This window comes from Heptranchias perlo, chromosome 10 (assembly GCF_035084215.1).
Source record: "Heptranchias perlo isolate sHepPer1 chromosome 10, sHepPer1.hap1, whole genome shotgun sequence".
Classification (NCBI taxonomy): Eukaryota; Metazoa; Chordata; class Chondrichthyes; order Hexanchiformes; family Hexanchidae; genus Heptranchias; species Heptranchias perlo.
This window is the reverse complement of record NC_090334.1, coordinates 71467675-71489349: the sequence shown is the minus strand read 5'-3', so window position 1 is coordinate 71489349 and position 21675 is coordinate 71467675. Positions and strand designations below refer to the sequence as shown.

Here is a 21675-nt window from a genome sequence, read left to right as displayed (position 1 = left end):
TGAAAGTTTTCTGTTATGGTACCAATAAAACATTGCGGGATCTGATTTTAGTTGAACACAACCTATTTTCAGCAAAACAGATCGCACCGAAAAATATCATACCCTGGAAGCATCATTTAAGCCATAGACGCATTTGTTTAGTTTCCGTAGTTTTCCTTCCGCATCTGCTGCCTCTGAAAAGGATCATCCTGCAGAAGTGCGGCTTTTACGTCAATTGACTTACTCTCCCATGAATATGTTGCCAAAAGAACCAAAAAGATTTTTAAGATTCAAAAGCAAAATACTGCGGATGCTGGAAATCATCAGATTTTTAAGATTATCTTTCCAACTGTGGGAGAATCCAGTCAAACATCTGTATCACCCAGTTTCTCTTCAAAACCCCTAGCTACCAATTTAGCCTTATAAGTCCCATCTGCAAGGACTTTTTCAGTACAAACCCATCTATGCGACAAAGCTGGTTGGCCCTTATCTGCTACCTCCGAATAAATTCCAACTTGTTTCCATCTATCTAACTCCCTTTGTTTTGCCTCTCTTATTCGTTTAGCCTCAAGTTTATTGGCAGCAAACAAAACATCACGATCATGAGGACTTCTGCTTCTGTTACGAGATTGTTCCATGGTCTTTGTTTCATTGTCTGACCTAGTCAACCTACGTCTTCAACTTCCACTTCTATGTCTGTAGGGACTACGACTGCTTTATCTCCCTCTTTCATCTCTAGTTCGTGATCGTTTTCTGATGTGAAATTCACTTCTGAACTCCCTATCACTACTTGTACTCCACTTTCGTACTCTCCACTCTTTTACCCCATTCTGCCAGTCCATGGGACCTCCCTTCATGGCCATCATCCTGAACATTCAACCGAAATTTAAACCTACCAGTAGCTTTGCCTGTCCCAAAATTGTTGCATCCCTCCATTCATTAGTCCCCTCTGGAACACATGTCACCCGTGTACCCACTTTGGTTAATTGTTCTGTGGACATGATACCTCTGTCATGTGTTTCTTGATCACTGACATTATCACTGTCCAGCACTTGATCTACCTCAGTTTGTACCTCAGGAACCTCACCAATAAAATCATGAACATCTGAGGCACAACAAAGGCTTTGAGCCCCGACAACATCCCGGCTGTAGTGCTGAAGACTTGTGCTCCAGAACTAGACGCGCCTCCAGCCAAACTGTTCTAGTACAGCTACAACACTGGCATCTACCCAACAATGTGGAAAATTGCCCAGGTATGTCCTGTCCACAAAAAGAAGGACAAATCCAATCCGGCCAATTACCGCCCCATCAGTCGACTCTCAATCATCAGCAAAGTGATGGAAGGTGTCGTCGACAGTGCTATTAAGCGGCACTTACTCACCAATAACCTGCTCACCGATGCTCAGTTTGGGTTCCGTCAGGACCACTCGGCTCCAGACCTCATTACAGCCTTGGTCCAAACGTGGATAAAAGAGCTGAATTCCAGAGGTGAGGTGAGAGTGACTGCCCTTGACATCAAGGCAGCACTTGACAGAGCGTGGCACCAAGCAGCCCTAGTAAAATTGAAGTCAATGGGAATCAGGGGGAAAACTCTCCAGTGGCTGGAGTCATATCTAGCACAAAGGAAGATGGTAGTGGTTGTTGGAGGCCAATCATCTCAGCTCCAGGACAATGCTGCAGGAGTTCCTGAGGGCAGTGTCCGAGGCCCAACCATCTTCAGCTGCTTCACCAATGACCTTCCCTCCATCATAAGGACAAAAATGGAGATGTTCGCTGATGATTGCACAGTGTTCAGTTCCATTCAAAACCCCTCAGATAATGAAGCAGTCCATGCCCACATGCAGCAACACCTGGACAACATCCAGGCTTGGGCTCATAAGTGGCAAGTAACATTCGCGCCACACAAGTGCCAGGCAATGACCATCTCCAATAGGAGAGAGTCTAAAAACCTCCCCTTGACATTCAACAGCATTACCATCGCCAATTCCCCCACCATCAACATCCTAGGGTTCACCAATGACCAGAAATTTAACTGGACCAGCCATATAAATACTGTGGCTGCAAGAACAGGTCAGAGGCTGGGTATTCTGTGGCGAGTGACTCACCTCCTGACTCCCCAAGGCCTTTCCACCATCTACAAGGCACAAGTCAGGAGTGTGATGGAATACTCTCCACCTGCTGGATGAGTGCCGCTCCAACAACACTCAAGAAGCTTGACACCATCCAGGACAAAGCAGCATGCTTGATTGGCACCCCATCCACCACCCTAAACATTCACTCCCTTCACCACTGGCGCACCTTGGCTGCAGTGTGTACCATCCACAGGATGCACCGCAGCAACTCACCAAGGCTTCTTCGACAGCACCTCCCAAACCCATGATCTCTACCACCTAGAAGGTCAAGGGCAGCAGGCACATGGGAACAACACCATCTGCACGTTCCCCTCCAAGTCACACACCATCCCGACTTGGAAATATATCGCCGTTCCTTCATCGTCGCTGGGTCAAAATCCTGGAACTCCCTACCTAACAGCACTGTGGGAGAACCGTCACCACATGGACTGCAGTGGTTCAAGAAGGTGGCTCACCACCACTTTCTCAAGGGCAATTAGGGATGGGCAATAAATGCTGGTCTTGCCAGCGACGCCCACATCCCATGAACGAATAAGAAAAAAAAATTATCTTAATCCTCTTCCTCAGAACTATTTACTTCATGCGTCATTTCAAAGACCCTGTGTCTTCGGTCTGGACAATTCACCTCAATGATATTTACTGTCACATCTAAAGCATCGACTGATTTTTTCCCTGGGTATTCCTAGAATTCATTCGCCCGTTATTACTGTCCCAATTTTGTCTTCTGTTGATATGACTGGATTTGTTGTACCTGCTTTCGTCATCAATTTGGCTGCCTTTAATCCTTCCGTCATACTGACGCCTGCGTCCGGTCTCTTGAAAATTTTGAAACATAGTCTGGCGCCTGCATTTATTATCTGGAACATTTCGAAACCTGGTAACCATCGAATCTTCGATTCTTTGTGCCACAGTGGAAGACGTCATTTGTTCCACGAAGGCTGAAGGGAATGACTGTTTCCCCAGAAATTTTTTTAAAGCAGCAGACATTTGATCCAACAGAGTCTCCTTTTCAGAGAACTGGACGCCAGTTAGAGTCATAGAGTCATAGAGTTATACAGCACGGATAGAGGCCCTTCGGCCCATCGTGTCCGCGCCGGCCATCAGCCCTGTCATTTTCTTGGCGCCCTTCTTGGGAGCTGCTTTCTTGTCCTCAGGCATTTTCAAACTCAATTTCAGACCCAGTTAGGACCAGTTACCTGTCCATACGAGATACCTTAACACAATCTAGTAATTTAAACGCTAATACCGATCCAGGGATTCCAAACCTGAACTTTGTCAACCTTTTGTACAATTTGTTGAAGTCCATGATGTACTCTTCCACTGAATGACCATCCGTTTTCTGAAATCTATCAAATGCTGACCAGGCCACATAAGCACTTAACAGGTCATCTTCCTTTTAGATTTGATCCAGAAATTCTATTAGAAAGGTAAAACCTTCATCATTATCCAAAAGTTCTGCATCCATCTCAGAAAATACCTTACTTCTGATTTTACTTCGTTCAGGAAGTGACAACACCAAGGTCATGCTTTGTTTTCTCTTTGGTAGAGTAGTAATCTGTGTCCACATATCAACCTAATTTTTCTACTAGTCATACGGTTCAAACTCCTAAAACATCGGAAGGAAATTGTACCTCGACGATTTAAATTTGCTTTCTGCCATTTTCCACAATGGTCACTAAGCTTTCAAGTTTTTTTTAATGCCAAAAAAAAAAATCGTAGTTTCCAACCTCCACCTTTAGGCAACCATTCTCTGCTACCAAGTAATAAATTAGATAGCCAGGTGGTGAAGGATAGAATACTACAGCCTGGTCTTCAGTTGCTTCCAAGCCTTTATTCACAGAGATCCACATTACCCACCATGCAACCCCCTAGATAAGCTCTCATAAATGGATACTAGAGGGTCATCAGTTGATACACACCACCTGAATACAATTAACACTAATTGATATAAATCATATGGCTACAACTAACACCTATAAGTTTCACACTCACTTCCTGTAACATGTTCCCTGTCAAATTTTTCCCAACACACTTTGTTGCTCACAGGAAACAGTAGATATGCTGTTTTAAAGCAATACATATTTAATGAAAATGGTCTTTTAAAAAATGATTTTTGCTTGGCAGAAGTCTTAAGAATTTTATGAAGCAGAATGGAAGAGGGTGGGCACGGGGAGAGAAAAACATTCTGAATGGGGCCAATTAAAAAAAGTGTGCCCGAGGAAGTCAGAGGAGAAAGAAGTCATCAAAAATAAAATAAAGGATTCAGGAACGAAAGAAAAGAATGGGACTATTAAAAATTAAAGAATACGAGTGGGAAAAGAGAAAAAGGGAAAAACAGAATGGGGCTATTAAATAAAGGGAAAGGTTGGGGAAAAGTAAGTATAATAAGGCCATTAAAAACTAAACAGAACACTTGAGGAAAAACAAAAGAGGAGGTAACAGATATGGTTAGATGTGGCATATATGGATTTTCAGAAAGGTTTTAACAAGGTACTACAAAGGAGTCTATGGGAAAAGATTAAGGAGTATGGAATTAGGAGAAGGATAGCAAGTTGGATTAAAAACTGGTTAGAATGATAACAACCTGCATTTAAATAGTGGCTTTAACATAGAAAAACATCCCAAGTCACTTCACAGAGGCATAATCAGACAGTGAAGGAGATATTAGGAGGGTGACCAAAAGCTTGGTAAGAGATGGTTTTTAAGGAGGGTCTTTAAAGAGGAGAGGGAAGTGGAGACACAAAAAGGTTTTTAGGGAGAGAATTCCAATGCATGGAGCCTGGATGGTTGAAGGCATAGCCACCAATGGTGAGGCAAAGCGATAGGAGGATGCACAATAGGCCAGAGTCAGAGGAATGGAGTGTTTTGGGGCGAGGGATGTAGGGCTGGAGGAGGCTACAAAGTTAGGAAGGGGCAATGCCTAGAAGAGATTTGAACAGAAGGATAACAAATTTAAATTGAGGTGCTAGGGGACCAGGAGGCAATGACAGGAGTGATGGGTGAGCAGAGATTTAGATAAGCTGAAGTTTAAACGAGTGCTGAGGATGGGAGGCTGGCCAGGATAACAATGGATTAGTCAAGATGGGCATAAAATGAAACAATATAAAGAAGAAGCAAAAAGGTTACAATCCTATCACTTCATACTTGCATCTACTTTTTCACTAAAATTAGCAATAGAGAATAATATGCTCTTATGTGTAAAGCCCATGATAACTCTACATCTGTTCCTTCTCCCCAATCATAGCACTTATAAACTTCTTGTATTATATGTAGAATTAAACTATTAAGTTAGATAATAATTATACCATTTAATGATAAATCAAGTAATAATATTACCATATGGAAGAGGCGTTTTACTTCCAATTTATAAAGTCTGATGTACACAGCGTCCAAAATAAAATGAGGGAACTGGAGGCAATAATCTGTAGCGAGCAACCAGACATAGTAGGAATAACTGAAACATGGCTACATAAAGAACAGGATTGGCAACTAAATATTTGCAGGTTATAACAAAATCAGAAAGGATAGGGAGGAAGAAGGGGGGGTGGAGTAGCTGCACAAATTAGAGGTAACATAATGGCAATGGGACCACTGTTGTTCATCATTTCCATAAACAATTTGGACTCGGAAATCGGAAGTACAATTTCAAAATTTGCAAACGACACCAAATTGGGGGATATAATCAATACCAAGGAGGACTGTGACAAAATGCAGGAAGACGTTAATAAACTTGCAGAACAGGCGCGTAATTAGCACATGAGTTTCAATGTAAATGTGAGGTGATACATTTTGGTAGGAAGAATAAGGGGGCCACATACGCCTTGGGAAATAAGAGTCTAAATGGGTTAGAGGAGCAGAAGGCAAATCACAAAGTAGTAACGCAGGTTAATAAGGCCATAAAAAAGCAAACAAAGCACAGATTCATTTCTAGAGGGATAGAATTGAAAAGCAGGGAAGTTATGTTAAACTTGTATCGAACCTTGGTTAGACCACACTTGGAGTACAGCGAACAGTTCTGGTCTCCATATTATAAAAAGGATAAAGAGGTACTGGAGAAGGAGCAAAAGAAGATTTACAAGGATGGTGCCAGAACTGAGAGCTTATACCTATCAGGAAAGGCTGAACAAGCTGGGGCTCTTTTCTCTAGAAAAGAGAAGACTGAGGGGTGACCTGATAGGAGGTCTTTAAGATTATGAAAGGGTTTGATAGGGTAGACGTACAGAAGGGGTTTCCACTTGCGGAGGAGACCAGAACTAGGGACCATAAATATAAGATAGTCACTAATAAATCCAAATCATAATCTTAGGAATTCAGGAGAAACTTCTTTACCCAGAGAGTGGAACTCGCTCCCACAAGGAGTACTGGAGACGACTAGCATAGATGCATTTAAGGGGAAGCTAGATAAACACATGAGGGAGAAAGGAATAGAAGGATATGTTGATGGGGTTAGATGAAGAAGGCTCGAGCAGAGCATAAATACGGCATGGACTTGTTGGGCCGAATGGCCCGTTTCTGTGCTGGACAGCCTATGTGATTCTATGTAATTCTACATAGTAGCAGCCCACACTACCATGCAGCTGTCAAGAGTCTAGAAATTACTGTTTACAATATTAGTGGACATATGCTTAATGTATTTGTAGGACTTTTCTTTGTCCACTATTTTAAAGGAGGCATCAGTTGGTTTATTTTAAATAGCAGACGAAGGAATGTCATTTGAACAGGCTAATATTGCCAACAGTAATTTCTAGGCTATGAAGTGCAACTATAGTTGAGAAAATGGCCTTGCCAAGTTTTCCCTTCAATGGAACGGATGTATTCCATCACATTGGAGCCCTCCACCTAGTGGTCAAGGCTGGAATTAACTGAACTCCCAAATTTGATCAAAATGATTGAGTGATGGCCAGAGCTCAGTGTCAGTTGTGTATTTATCATATTGGGAAACAGATATTCTATCAGGCAACTTTTAATTGGATAAAGAAGGCTAAATCCCCAGTGAAAATGACATGATCACAATATTGCTTAATTACCTACATACTGCATCATAATAAAACAATGAATAATGATGTAAAAACTGTTATCCTGATATGCAAATCACCAACTGAGAAGAATAAATCAAGCAGTTACTTACACAAAACTCTGACCTTGACCTACTGATGAAGCCTGATGTCTAGTTGAAGTTACATTTGTACTTTTTGTGTTGTTTTTCGCATTGCTTTCAAACCTCTGGATAGTGTTTGAGTGTAAGGCAAATGGCCGAGAGGAGAAAGATCTTGATGAAAAAGCACGGGGAATGTATGGTTGTTCTGGAACAATTTCTTCACACCTGGAACCCTGGAATCCTGACCGGCAGACACAGAGCTGAGGTCGTGAACATGAACCTCTGTTTTGGCATGGTGGATCACATACGGCTGTTGAGAAATATCAAATTAGAAGAAATCAGTACATAGAATTACATAAAATGTACAGCACAGAAAACCATTCAGCCCAACTGGTCGATATTGGTGTTTATGCTCCACATGAGTCTCTTCCCACCTACAATACAGCTTTTCAAATTCAAATAACTTTTCATTTTGAAAAAAGAACTCGTTAAGAGGAAAAACTCTCTCTCTCTGACAGCTATTAGTAATTAGAATATTTACAATTTTTTTTGCCAAAACACAAGTGATAATCAGAGGATTTCTGTTTTCTTTCAAAATCATTTTTTAAAAAAAAACCTCAAATCTGTTTCTCAGATCAATACACTTTCTGAAGTTTGTATTTATAACAGGTGCCAGCTGTGACTCAGTGGGTAGCACTTCCGCCTCTGAGTCAAAAGGTTATGGGTTCACATCCCATTTCAGAGAATTGAGCACAAAATCTAGGCGGACACTCCAGTGCAGTACTGAGGGAGTGCTGCACTGTCAGAGGTGCTATCTTTCAGATGAGATGTTAAATCGAGGCCATGTCTGCCCTCTCAGGTGGACACAAATGATTCCATGGCACTATTTTGAAAGCACAAGCACAATGGACCAAATGGCCTCCTTCTGTGCTATATGATTCTACGAGCAGGGGAGTTTTCTCCGGTGTACCGGCTAATATTTACCCCTCAACCAAAATTACTAAAAAGCAGGTAATCTGGTCATTATCACATTGCTGTTTGTGGATCCTTGCTGTGCGCAAATTGGCTGCCGCATTTACTACATTGCAATGGTGACTACACTTCAAAAGTACTTCACTGGCTGTAAAACGCTTTGGGACATCCTGAGGTTGTGAGTTCCGCTATATAAATGAAAGTTCTTTCTTCTTTATGATTTTAAACCAACAAATGGTTGGTTAAGAACATAAGAAATAGGAGCAGGAGTTGACTGTGACGGTGGAGTTGTGGGGAATGGGCCAGACCCTGGCCACGTAGAGCAACACTGCGAGTACCTCACATCTTATCACCAGATTCCTGACTGTTATGGAGAGGGAGTGTCTTCCTCCCACATACCAAGCTTCTGTTTGGCCTGGACGATCTGCTCCTCCCAGTTCTTTGTGCAGGCCAGGGGCCCCCCGAACCAGATCCCCAGCACCTTCAGATAGTCGGAAATGACAGTGAAGAGAACAAAGGATCAGGTCTGCCAAATAATATGGCCTCGCTTTTATTTCATGGAATCATAGAAAGGTTTCAGCACGGAAGGAGGCCATTCAGCCCATCGAGTCCACGCCGACTCCATGCAAGAGCAATCCAGCTAGTCTCGCCTCCCCGCCCTTTCCCCGTAGCCCTGCAAATTTTTTCCTTTCAAGTACTTATCCAGTTCCCTTTTGAAGGCCATGATTGAATCCGCCTCCACCACCCCCTCGGGCAGTGCATTCCAGATCTTAACCATTTCAGTTCATTCTGGCCCCCGAGGCCAGCTCGAAACGGGCGCAGATGCCCATCAGTGTGTGGACCGACTGCTGGTCGTAGCAGAAGACAGTGACGTTGTCCTGAGAGCCTCCGCTGCCTGGGATCATCACCCCCGATACCCACGTCCATCAGGAAGGACGCAGCAAACAGCTCGATACAACATACAAAGACCACGGAGAGAGGACAGCCCTGCCTGACTCTAGATCTGATCGAAAAGCACTCTGACTCCCACCCGTTGATTAGGACTGCGCTATGGATGTCCACGTAGAGCAGTTGGATCCATTCGCGGATTGCCTCCCCAAAACCCATTTTGGAGAGCATGTCCATCATGTACATGTGGGATATTCTGTCAAAGATCTTCTCCTGGTCCAGGCTGATGAGACAAGTGTTCACCTCCATCCTGCACATTGGCAAACGTATCCCTGAGCAACACGAGGCTATCAGAGATCTTCCTGCAAGTACAGGTCTGGTCCAGGTGGATCACATGCTCCAGAGCAGACTTGAGCCTGTTGGCAATGGCCTTAGACAGAATCTTGTGGTCGACATTTAGCAAGGAAATGGGCCGCCAATTTTTGATTTCTTCCCTCTCCCCCTTCCGCTTGTAGACGAGGGTAATGATGCCTTTCCTCATGGACTCTGACATGCTGCCTGTCACAAGCATACCCCCGTACACTTTCAGTAGGTCTGAGCCTATCCAGTCCCACAGAGCAGAGTACAACTCGGCCGGTAAGCCGTCACTTCAGGGAGTTCTACTCTTCTCGAAGGACAGGACGGCCTTTGTCAGCTCGTCCAATGTCAGTGGCCGATCCATGCTCTCCCGCTTGCTGTCCACTAAGACCTCCGTGATAGAGGACAGGAAGGACTGGGAGGCTGTGCTGTCTGTGGGCTTTGCGTCATACAGCCCGGCATAGAAGTATTTGCTGATCCTCAGTATGTCGGCCTGCGGCGATGTCAGCAAGCAGTCTTCCTCTTTCAGGCTGCTGATCACAGAGGTCTCTGGACCGGAAGATGATCTTTGAGGCCTCAGAGGCGAAGGGCTTGCTGGCCCTTCACCTTTTGAAGTTCCTCCCTGACATCTACCCCCATCAACTGCAGCTGGAGCAGATTCTGCATGCTTTTCTGGAGTTGTGACACTTGCCTCTTACTCTCTCTCACCTTCTGAACACCTTTGAGGATGAAGAACCTCTTGATGTTGACCTTGATTACTTCCCACCAGTGCACCGTGGAGTCGAAGAGTGGTTTCACAGTTCTCTAGCCTGTGTAATTTCTCTAGTTCCTCGATGTTCTCCGGGGTCAACAGTCTCACGTTCAGCTTCCATATCCCCCTAAACACCCTCTGGTCCTCCTGCGTCTGACAGTCGGCCAGTAGGAGGCAGCGGTCAGAGAAGAACACTGGCTGGACGTCAGTGGATCTGACCTTGAGCGTTGGGGACATAAGAAGGAAGTCTATTCTGGAACAGATGGACCCAGGTCTCCGTGACGTTCCATCTGCAGGGTTGCTGAAGATGTCACGAAGCTTTGCGTCTTTCACCGCCTCTATCAGGAGTTTGGACGTGGTGTCCGGTATACCGCCGCCTCTGCTGGATCGTCCAGCCGCATCGATGATGCAGTTGAAGTCTCCAGCAAGAACAATCGGTCTGGAGGTCGCCAGCAGTATTGGGAGGTGCTGGAAGATTTCCATTTGCTCGCTCCTAAGGGGCGGGGCAAACACATTGATCAATCGGAGCAGGGCGTTCTTGTACAGAACATCTGCTACAAGAAGACGGCCCCCCACCACCTCCTTAACCTCAGTGATGGTGAATTGACCTCCTCGGAGTGGAATCTCCAGGCCCGAGGAACGATCATCGTTGCCTCCCGACCAGATCAATTGCCTGTGGGTCCACATGCGTAACCACTGCTGGTAGTTGCTGAGATGCGGGATCCCGTACTCCTGCAAGAACAGCACATCGCGTAGTCGATTTGATGCTACGCATGTTTATGGATCCAATTTTTAAATCCATTATAAAATACAAAGGAAAACAAAAACATTCCGGACTTACTACTGCATCAGTCCAGGGTCTACGTTACCTTTGTCAGAGTACTCTGCCTTTGCCCTGCTCTTGTAACCACAGTGTTGATATGTCTCATCCAGTTAAGCTTCTGATCAATAGCGACCCCCAAGATATTGATGGTGGGGGACTCACCAATGGTGCTGGGTTCCACCAAGGTGCCAGAGTTCATTACATTGGAGCAGTAAAAAGAGCCTACAGTATGGGTTACTAGCTGGGGACAATCAAAAAAAAAATTAGTCCCAGTGAAATTGGCCTTCTGAAAAAATGCCCAATTTCAATTTTTTAACTACACTTATAGCCAAACCTACCAGCCTCTCCCAGAAGCAGCGAGCCATCTGTCTTCCAGTAGACAGCACTAAAATTCTCTGTACAGTATTGTAAAAATGCACCACGTACTGATGGAAGCAACACTGTTGAAACTCAGTGAATGGTTGGTTATGGTCATGGCTCCCCAAATAGTGAGTATGGCGATATTTGAAGATATTAAATAGGGACACTAAGTGGAGGTCAAGGAAAGAAAACTGGCTAATCAATCTAGGTTTGCTGTTGTGCACTACTACCTTATAAAGCTGTATTGCTATTGGTTTGGGAACAGTATTCCAACATCTCTTTCATATGGGAAAGTTACACAGCACAGAAAGACTTGAGGGAAAAGGGAAGAAAATATTAAAAATTCAAGCGCAAGTAAATTCCCGAATTTAAGTTTGAATTCCGAAGATACCAATACTTTTGTAAGCTAATGTTTTGTTTTTCCAATTATGTTGCTTGAGCAAATATTAAATATTGCAAAAAATGTAGAAATGGTTGGTTTTCAAATTGTAACAATGCTCAAAAGGAAAAGGTTAAGCAGGATTTGCTGGAGTGTTTGATGGGGGAGTATGACTCTGACTTCGATACAGCTGGGGGTGAGGAAGGCAGAAGTACCACGATCGACTCACTCAGGGTGCAAAGGTCAAGTGATAACAAGAGGGTAGGCAGCTTAGACACCTTTCTTGTGTAATGAGAAATCTATTTATATTATCTAAATCTGGAGCACTCAGCTCCAGGCCTCATTACAGTCTTGGTCCAAACATGGACAAAAGAGCTGAATTCCAGAACTGAGGTGAGAGTGACTGCCCTTGACATCAAGGCAGCATTTGACCGAGTGTAGCACCAAGGAGTCCTAGTAAAATTGAAGTCAATGGGAATCAGGGGGAAATCTCTCCAGTGGCTTGAGTCATACTTAGCACAAAGGAAGATGGTAGTGGTTACTGGAGGCCAATCATCTCAGCCCCAGGATATTGCTGCAGGAGTTCCTCAGGGCAGTGTCCGAGGCCCAACCATCTTCAGCTGCTTCATCAATGACCTTCCCTCCATCATAAGGTCAGAAATGGGGATGTTCGCTGATTATTGCACAGTGTTCAGTTCCATTCACAACCCCTCAGATAATGAAGCAGTCTGTGCCCGCATGCAGCAAGACCTGGACAACATCCAAGCCTGGGCTCATAAGTGGCAAGTAACATTCACGCCACATAAGTGCCAGGCAATGACCATCTCCAACAAAAGAGAATCTAACTCCTCCGCTTGACAGTCAACGGCATTACCATCGCCGAATCCCCCTCCATCAACATCCTGGGGGACACCATTGGCCAGAAACTTAACTGGAGCAGCCACATAAATACTGTGGCTACAAGAGCGGGTCAGGGGCTGGGTATTCTGCGGCGAGTGACTCACCTCCTGACTCCCCAAAGCCTTTCCACCATCCACAAGGCACAAGTCAGGAGTGTGATGGAATACTCTCCACTTGCCTGGATGAGTGCAGCTCCAACAACACTCAAGAAGCTCGACACCATCCAAGACAAAGCAGCCCGCTTGATTGGCACCCCATCCACCACCCTAAACATTCACTCCCTTCACCACCGGCGTACAGTGGCTGCAGTGTGTACCATCCACAGGATGCACTGCAGCAACTCGCCAAGGCTTCTTCAACAGCACCTCCCAAACCCACGACCTCTACCACCTAGAAGGACAAGAGCAGCAGGCACATGGGAACACCACCACCTGCACGTTCCCCTCCAAGTCACACACCATCCCGACTTGGAAATATATCGTCATTCCTTCATCGTCGCTGGGTCAAAATCCTGGAACTCCCTTCCTAACAGCACGGTGGAAGAACCTTCACCACACAGACTGCAGCGGTTCAAGGCGGCTCACCACCACCTTCTCAAGGGCAATTCGGGATGGGTAATAAATGCTGGCCTTGACAGCGACGTCCACATCCCATGAACGAATAATTTAAAAAAATTAACCTCAATACATTTGTTGCCATATATATTGTGCACGTCCAGAAGTCTTGCCAGCTCACTGTAAAGGAGTATAGGAATTTCTACAGCTGCCCATGTGTTATGTTAAACTGATGTGTTTCAGACACTTCATTGCTCAACTCATAATTATATCTGAAAACACAGACTGTACTGTGCTGTCAGGTGCTGTGTGTCTTTTTATTTCCAATTCCATCATATAACTCATTTGTCAGGACAAGGACAAGCCATTAGCAGCATCAGGTTGACTGCATCATGCAGTGCAGTGCACCTCAGACCTGCTCACCAAATGTTTTGCACAGGACAGTACCTATGACTAAGACTGACCATTATGCTAATTTGATTAGTACATTCAATTGTTAGTAGAGATTGAAATTTGCACTTTACCGAACTATTCAGTGGATAGCAATTGTTGATATCATGTGCTACACCCACAAGATTCTCAGAGCAAAATTGTTCAGAAATAGTCCTAGGTAAGATACTGCCCATGAATTTCTTGGACCACACACAAGATCAATATGCAACTGTATGCCATGCTCTACTTTTGATATCCATCATACTTAGCACTGCATCCATGGGAATATCACAGCAAATCAGTTTTAGTTAATGTGTTACCCCATAATTGCTAGCCCATCAGCTTCTGGACCACACACACGATAAATACAACATTGTCCTCGTTTCGACAGCCACATATATACATAACAAAACAGAACAAGATCAAAGTTTCTAAGAATGTTTCAAATAATAATACATAAACAACATTTCCCTTTAGTTACAAAGCAAAGCTGTTTGTACAGAGAGCTTTAAACTGTAAGAGATACATCACACATCAAGTCCAATCCCACTGGAACAAAACCAAGAAGGAATTTAATAAAACTGTTGCCTTAAATACACACAAATCTGTTTTGTGTGATAAACAGACATGTCAATTGTAAACTGGCAGAAAGTTTGGAAAACACATTACCTTTCTCATTACTGCATTCGAACTATACATTACAGTATGACATTAAATGGTACAGCAGCTGCATGTACTGGAGCTCAGTTCTAAAGTTTCGCTCAGATCCAAAGTAGGCAAATTCTGAATTAGTTCAGTTCAGAACAATCTGGACACCACAATCCAACCAATGCAGTGGCCAATGTTGTAATAAATAATATCGGATGATACACTACCGAATTGACTGCTCTGCTAAAAAAATTCAAATCAGATTGCAGAGATCCAAAAAGAGTGTTGTGAATTTGAACTTTGGATATCGAGCCCTCCCCCAAAACAGTGCTCAAGTTAAATGTACGTAACGCTCAAAACAGATTACTGGAAACATCCAACAAGTTAAATATGTTGTGCTATAGATTTTAAAAAGTACATGGGCCTGGAGTTTCCTCCGTAGCCGCAACCCAGAGCTTTAGACACAAAACTTCACCCGATGCTGCGCCTGTTTTGCCGATGTCAACTTACGCCAATGTATCCTGGAATTGTATAAAACACTGGTTAGGCCACAGCTTGAGTACTGTGTACAGTTCTGGTCACCACATAACAGGAAGGATGTAATTGCACTAGAGAGGATACTGAGGAGATTTACGAGGATGTTGCCAAGACTGGAGAATTTTAGCTATGAGGAAAGATTGGATAGGGTGGAATTGTTCTCTTTGGAAGAGGAGGCTGAGGGGTTTTAATTGAGGTGTACAAAATTTAATTGAGGTGTACAAAATTATGAGGGGCCTAGATAGAGTGGATAGGAAGGACCTGTTTCCCTTAGCAGAAAGGTCAATAACCAGGGGGCATAGATTTAAAGTGATTGGTAGAAGGATTAGAGGAGAGCTGAGGAAAATGTTTTCACCCATAGGGTGGTAGAGGTCTGGAACTCACTGCCTGAAAGGGTGGTAGAGGCAGAAACCCTCAACTCATTTAAAAAGTACCTGGACGTGCACCTGAAATGCCGTGACCTAAAAGGCTCCGGACCAAGTGCTGGAAGGTGGGATTAGGCTGCGTGGTTCATTTTCGGCCGGCGCGGACGTGATGGGCTGAATGGCCTCCTACTGTGCCGTAAATTTTCTATGATTCTTTCTATGATTCAATCTAATTTGAATACGCCGGAATGCAAAAATAGGTGTGAATCCACGCAATAGTCCAGCGGGGTTGAAACGTAATTGGAATAAAACCAATGGGGCCTCAAGGTGCTAGGATGGAGGACTATAAAAGTCAAAGAAAAAAACGTTTTTCTTCAAAGTGAGGCTGGGCAGTGCAAGGTAAGCAGCACACAGCTCTCTGTCCTGTAGATTTTTTTAAAATTAATTCACTGAAATTACTGAGTCTAAACTGCCTCAAACATCTCCCCTCTCACATATGATCGATTCACAAGAGAAGGCCAGGAAGAGAGAGGGCATTCAACTTTGCTGATGAGGCAGGGGGAGACTCTGAGAAGGATGCAGCTACCTCTCCGGAGAGGCCGGCCAGCATGTAGACACAAACTGGTGAGTCAGCGGAGTCTGACTTAATGGTTGCAGGCTTGAATAGATGCCTGCTGGTGGAGCATCAAAGGGGCATGAAGACCCTGGGTTCCATCAACAGCATCATGGAGAACCTTGTGGATATGGCAAAAGTATCGCACAAACAATGCTGCAGCTGCAATGATCAATCTAGCAGTTGACTGCTGCGTTGTGATATCCAGCAGGGCCCCCGTCAGGGAACGATGATACAGCAGTCAGGGCCCCCACCTTGATGGAGGCTTAGATTTCAGCTCTTCAGGCTTTAGGCGACAGACTGGATGGCATAATAAGTCATGGCTTTCAGGCTCTTGTTGATGCCTTGCCAGATCGTATAGCTTCCATTGCTAGCTGAGGCCAAGTGGCTGATTGCTTCCACCTCTATGGGCAGTAACACCACCCTGGGCTCCAGCCTTACAACAGCAGACATGTTGCCGGCTGCACATGGCAAGCTACACGAGACAGCTCAGAATCTCCATCCTGGGATGCAGACAACAGCATCCCTGTTCTAGGAGAAAATAACCATGAAAATCAAAGAATCACAGGCCCACGGGTTCATCAGACCTCCTCCAGCTTTCCGGCCTCACTGTAACTGGTAGGCAGCACAAGGGGGGGGGGGCTGTCCCTCACTGCCCCTTGACTTGAGTGGCACAGGTCACCCCATGGATGCCTGGAAGGATCCAGACCTGTAAAAGTTGAGGACCATGGGCACCTTCATTTCCACTGTTAGGGCTCTGCAGCATGTGGACTGAGACTTCAAGTTATCTCGAAGAATGTCACACAGTCAGCTGATGACATTCTTTGCGAAACGTAAATGGCGCACAGTCAGCTCCTCAGACATCTCCTGGGATGTCTGTATACTCTCTGGGCCAGGTGCCTAAAAATGGGGTGTAGTCTCCTCCTGTGGTGCTTCACTCTTTGCGCTCTCTTTCTCTGGTTCTCTCCCTCCTCTTCTTCCTCCTCCTACGATATAACATGGAGCCATAAAATGTGCCATCTTTTTTATTTCAATGATCACCCATATAATGGCTTTCTGCAGCAGCAAAAGATTATTAGTGGCTTCCATTCTCTCCTGGTCAGCTGATCTGCGCTTGCTTCAGGTGACAAGTGCCAGTATGCCTGAAAATCGGGTTTCAACGTTAAGAGACCCCCCAAACATGTGCTATTGGAGGATATTCGCATTTGAGATCTGGGGGCGTGATCAGTTTTGTGGGTGGAGATTCATTCAGATGAACATAAGAAATAGAAGCAGGAGTAGGCCATCCTGCCCCTCGAGCCTGCTCCACCATTCAACAAGATCATGATTGATCTTCTACCTCAACACCATTTTCCTGCACTATCCCTATATCCCTTGATGCCTTTAATATCTAGAAATCAATTGATCTGTTTTGAATGTACTCAATGACTGAACCTCCATGGCCCTCTAGGGTAAAGAATTCCAAAGATTCACCACCCTCTGGATGAAGAAATTTCTCCTCATCTCAGTCCTAAATGGCCTACCCCTCATTCTGAGACTGCGACCCCTGGTTCTAGACTCCCCAGCCAGAAGAAACATCCTCCCTGCAACTACCTTGTCGAGCCCTGTAAGAATTTTGTATGTTTCAATAAGATCACCTCTCATTCTTCTAAACTCTAGAGAATACAGGCCTAGTCTACTGCAGCACTGCAGCAACTCGCCAAGGCTTCTTCGACAGCACCTCCCAAACCCGCGACCTCTACCACCTAGAAGGACAAGGGCAGCAGGCGCATGGGAACAACACCACCTGCACGTTCCCCTCCAAGTCACACACCATCCCGACTTGGAAATATATCGCCGTTCCTTCATTGTCGCTGGATCAAAATCCTGGAACTCCCTTCCTAACAGCACTGTGGGAGAACCGTCACCACACGGACTGCAGCGGTTCAAGAAGGCGGCTCACCACCACCTTCTCGAGGGCAATTAGGGATGGGCAATAAATGCCGGCCTTGCCAGCGACGCCCACATCCCGTGAACGAATAAAAAAAATTTTTTTTAAAATCTCTCCTCATACGACAATCCCGCCATCCCAAGAATCAGTCTGGTGAACCTTTGTTGCACCCCCCTCTATGGCAAGTATATCCTTTCTTAGGTAAGGAGACCAAAATTGTACATAATATTCCAGGTGCAGTCTCACCAAGGCCCTATATAATTGCAGAAAGACATCTTTACTCCTGTACTCAAATCATCTTGAAATAAAGGCCAACATACCATTTGCCTTCCAAATTGCTTGCTGCACCTGCATGTTAGCTTTCAGTGACTCATGTACAAGGATACCCAGGTCCCTTTGAACATCAACATTTCCCAATTTCTCACCTTTACAATATCCTCTGCATTTCTGTTTTTCCTACCAAAGTGGATAACTTCACATTTTTCCACATTATATTCCATCTGCCATGTTCTTGCGCACTCACTTAGCCTGTCCATAGTCCCTTGACGCCTCTGCATCCTCAACACAACTCACATTCCCATCTAGTTTTGTGTCTTCAGCAAACTTGGAAATATTACATTTGGTCCCCTCATCCAAATCATTGATATAGATTGTGAATAGCTGGAGCCCAAGCACCGATCCCTGCGGTACCCCACTAGTCACAGTCTGACAGCCTGAAAAAGACCCATTCATTCCTACTCTATGTTTACTGTCTGTTAACCAATTCTCAATCCATGCCAATATATTACCCCCAATTCCACTTGCTCTCACTTTGTTCACCAACCTCCTGTGTGGGACCTTATCGAAAGCCTTCTGAAAATCCAAATACACCACATCCATCGGTTCCCCCTTATCTATTCTACTAGTTACATCCTCAAAGAACTGCAATAGGTTTGTCAAACATAATTTCCCTTTCATAAATCCATGTTGACTCTGCCAAATCCTATTATTATTTTCCAAGTGTCCTATTATCACATCCTTTATAATAGATTCTAACATTTTCCCTACTACTGATGTCAGGATAACAGGTCTGTAGTTTCTTGTTTTCTCTCTCCCTCCTTTCTTAAATAGTGGGGTTATCGTTGCTACCCTCCAATCTGCAGGAACCATTCCAGAATCTATGGAATTTTGGAAGGTGACAACCAATGCATCCATTATCTCGATAACCACCTCTTTCAAAACCCTGGGATGTAGATCATCAGGTCCTTGGGATTTATCGACTTTCAGTCCCATTAATTTTTCTAGTACTTTTTTTTTACTAATACTAATTTCTTTCAATTCCTCATTCTCGCCAGACCCTTGGTTCTCTAGTATTTCTGGGAGGTTTTTTGTGTCTTCTTCCATAAAGACATACACAAAGTATTTGTTTAATTTCTCTGCCATTTCCTCATTCCCCGTTATAAATTCTCCTGTCTCTGTAAGGGACCCACATTTGTCTTAGCCAGTCTTTTCCTTTTTACATCCCTATAGAAGCTTTTACAGTCTGTTTTTATGTTTCTCGCTTGTTTACTCTCATATTCTATTTTCCTTTTCTTTATCAAGGCTTTGATGGACAGACGTAAAAGATCGAGGATACTCGAGTGCATTGTCGTTATGCGCGTAGCTTACTTACGCACAAAATTAAGCCAAGTAATTTGTTTGCGCCCAGATTACACATCCCTCTGAGTGCGAATGCAGAGGAAACTCCAGTTGTGTTTTGTTTGCATATAACAGGATTCTAACATTATAAAAGTAACCGCTCCAAACATCTCTAGTTGCCAAGTATCACTTTGTGTGCTGGTTAAATCTCTTTATTAGCTTTTTTAGAACACGTTTATTCCAGTTCAGTTACAGGATACAATCATTCTCAAACTGTCTTTTTCGTAAAGTAGAGGGTCAATTTTAGGTCAGGCTCGCACCCCAAGGAGGTACAGAATGCAGAAAGCTCAAGTTCAATTACAGTTCAGTAAATAGTCCCAGGAGTACAAGCTTGCAAAGTATATTTGTTGCACCGTGCAAAGCTATTATCATGGTCGCAACTTGGTTTTTAAACTTTATTAGCTGTCTGTAAGTAACACATGATCAGTAGGATCATCATAAATTTTTGGCAAATAATTTATATATACACATATTTAAGTGTAATATATGCAAAAAGGTAATGCATTTTCCTGTATTCATTACAAAAAGAACCCAGCAGTACTCCACATTCCAAGAAACAATCCCAGTATTTCTTCAGGTTTTAAATTCATATATCTTTAAGTCTTGTGTCAAGTAGCATCTTCAAATCCATAACAACAGTTAAAAAATAGAATTGAAAAGAAAACTCACTTTTTTATAGAATATATAACAATAGAAAAGCTTTCATTAATATAAATATTAGCTCAATGGTGTTCAGATGAATAATTTTTAGTTCAGAATTAGGAAGGATCAGACAGGGGGAAAATGCGAGGCAGTCTAAGATGAGATTGGAGGGCATGTGAGAAAATGCACGTAGCATGGTAAATTAGATGGGTGAGCTGCAGGCTCAAGTCGCCACATGGGACTATGATATAGTGGCAATAACAGAGACCTGGCTCAAAGAAGCGGAGGATTGGGTACTTAATATTCCTGGCTACAAGGTATTCAGGAAAGACAGAGAAGCAAAGAAAGGAGGAGGGGTGGCAGTATTGATCAAAGAAACTATTATAGCACTGGAAAGGAATGATGTAGTCGAGGGGTCAAAGACGGAATCTATTTTTGCCGATCCAGAGCAGGGGAACGGGGCTAATTGGATAGCTCTTTCAAAGAGCCAGCACAGGCACGATGGGCCAAATGACCTCCTCCTGTACTGTACCTACTATGATGCAATGATACCATGATATATGGTTAGAATTAAGGAACAATAGAGGAGCATTATGCTACTGAGTGTATATCATAGGCCACCAAATAGTGGGGAGGAGATAGTGGAGAAAATTTGCAGGCAAACTACAGAAAGATGCAAGAACTAGAGAGTAATGATAATGGGGGACTTCAATTATCCCAATGTAGACTGGGACAGTAACAGTGTAAAGTGCAAAGAGGGGGAGGTTTCTGGAAGAGTGTGTTTGCAGCCCAACCAGGAAGGAAACAGTGCTGGATCTATTTCTGGGGAATAAAGTGGGGCAATGGGGAACAGTGATCATAATATCATTAAGCTTAGAAAAGTTATGGAAAAGGACAAGGAACAATCAAATATGAAAATGCTTAACTGGAGGAAGGCAAAATTCAGCGAGTTAAAAAGGGATCTTGTCCAGGTGGATTGGAATCAAAAATTGGTAGGCGAAACAGTAATTGAACAATGGGAGGCCTTCAAGGAGGAGTTGGCTCGGGTACGAAGGGAAAAGAAAGGGCACCCAAAGCTAGAGCTCCCTGGATGACTAAAGATATAGAGATTAAAATGAAACAGAAAAAGAAGGCTTATGATGAATTTAAGGTTCATAATACAGTAGAGAACCAGGCTAAATACAGAAAGTACAGAGGAGATCTAAAAACAGGAATAAGGGGGGCAAAGAGACAGTATGAGAATAGATTAGCAGCTAACATAAAAGGGAACCCAAAAGTCTTTTAGAAACATATAAATAGTAAAAGGGTAGTCAAAGGAAAGGTGGAACTGAGTAGGGACAAAAAAGATCTTTTTGTGGAGGCAGAGGGTATGTCTGAGGCACTAAATGAATACGTCACATCTGTCTTCACTAGAGAAGAGGATGCTGCCATTGTACCAGTAAAGGAGGAGGTAGTAGCGATATTAGATAGGATAAAAAAAGATAGAGGAAGTACTTAAAAAATTGGCAGTACTCAAAGTAGAAAAGTCATCCGGTCCACATGGGATGCATCCCAGGTTACTGAGGGAAGGAAGGATGGAAATTGCAGAGGCTCTGGCTACAATCTTCTAATCCTCCTTAGATATGGGGGCAGTGCTGG

General features: G+C 43.9%; 1 protein-coding gene across 1 annotated transcript in view; it reads right to left on the bottom strand.

Moving 5' to 3' along the window:
* Positions 1 to 21675, bottom strand: part of LOC137326682 (latent-transforming growth factor beta-binding protein 2-like) — a 607725-nt gene that overhangs the window by 525827 nt on the left and 60223 nt on the right. The window contains exon 3 of the mRNA XM_067992000.1: positions 7240 to 7519. Coding sequence (XP_067848101.1) covers positions 7240 to 7519 — 280 coding nt within the window. The remainder of the gene's footprint in view (positions 1 to 7239; positions 7520 to 21675) is intronic.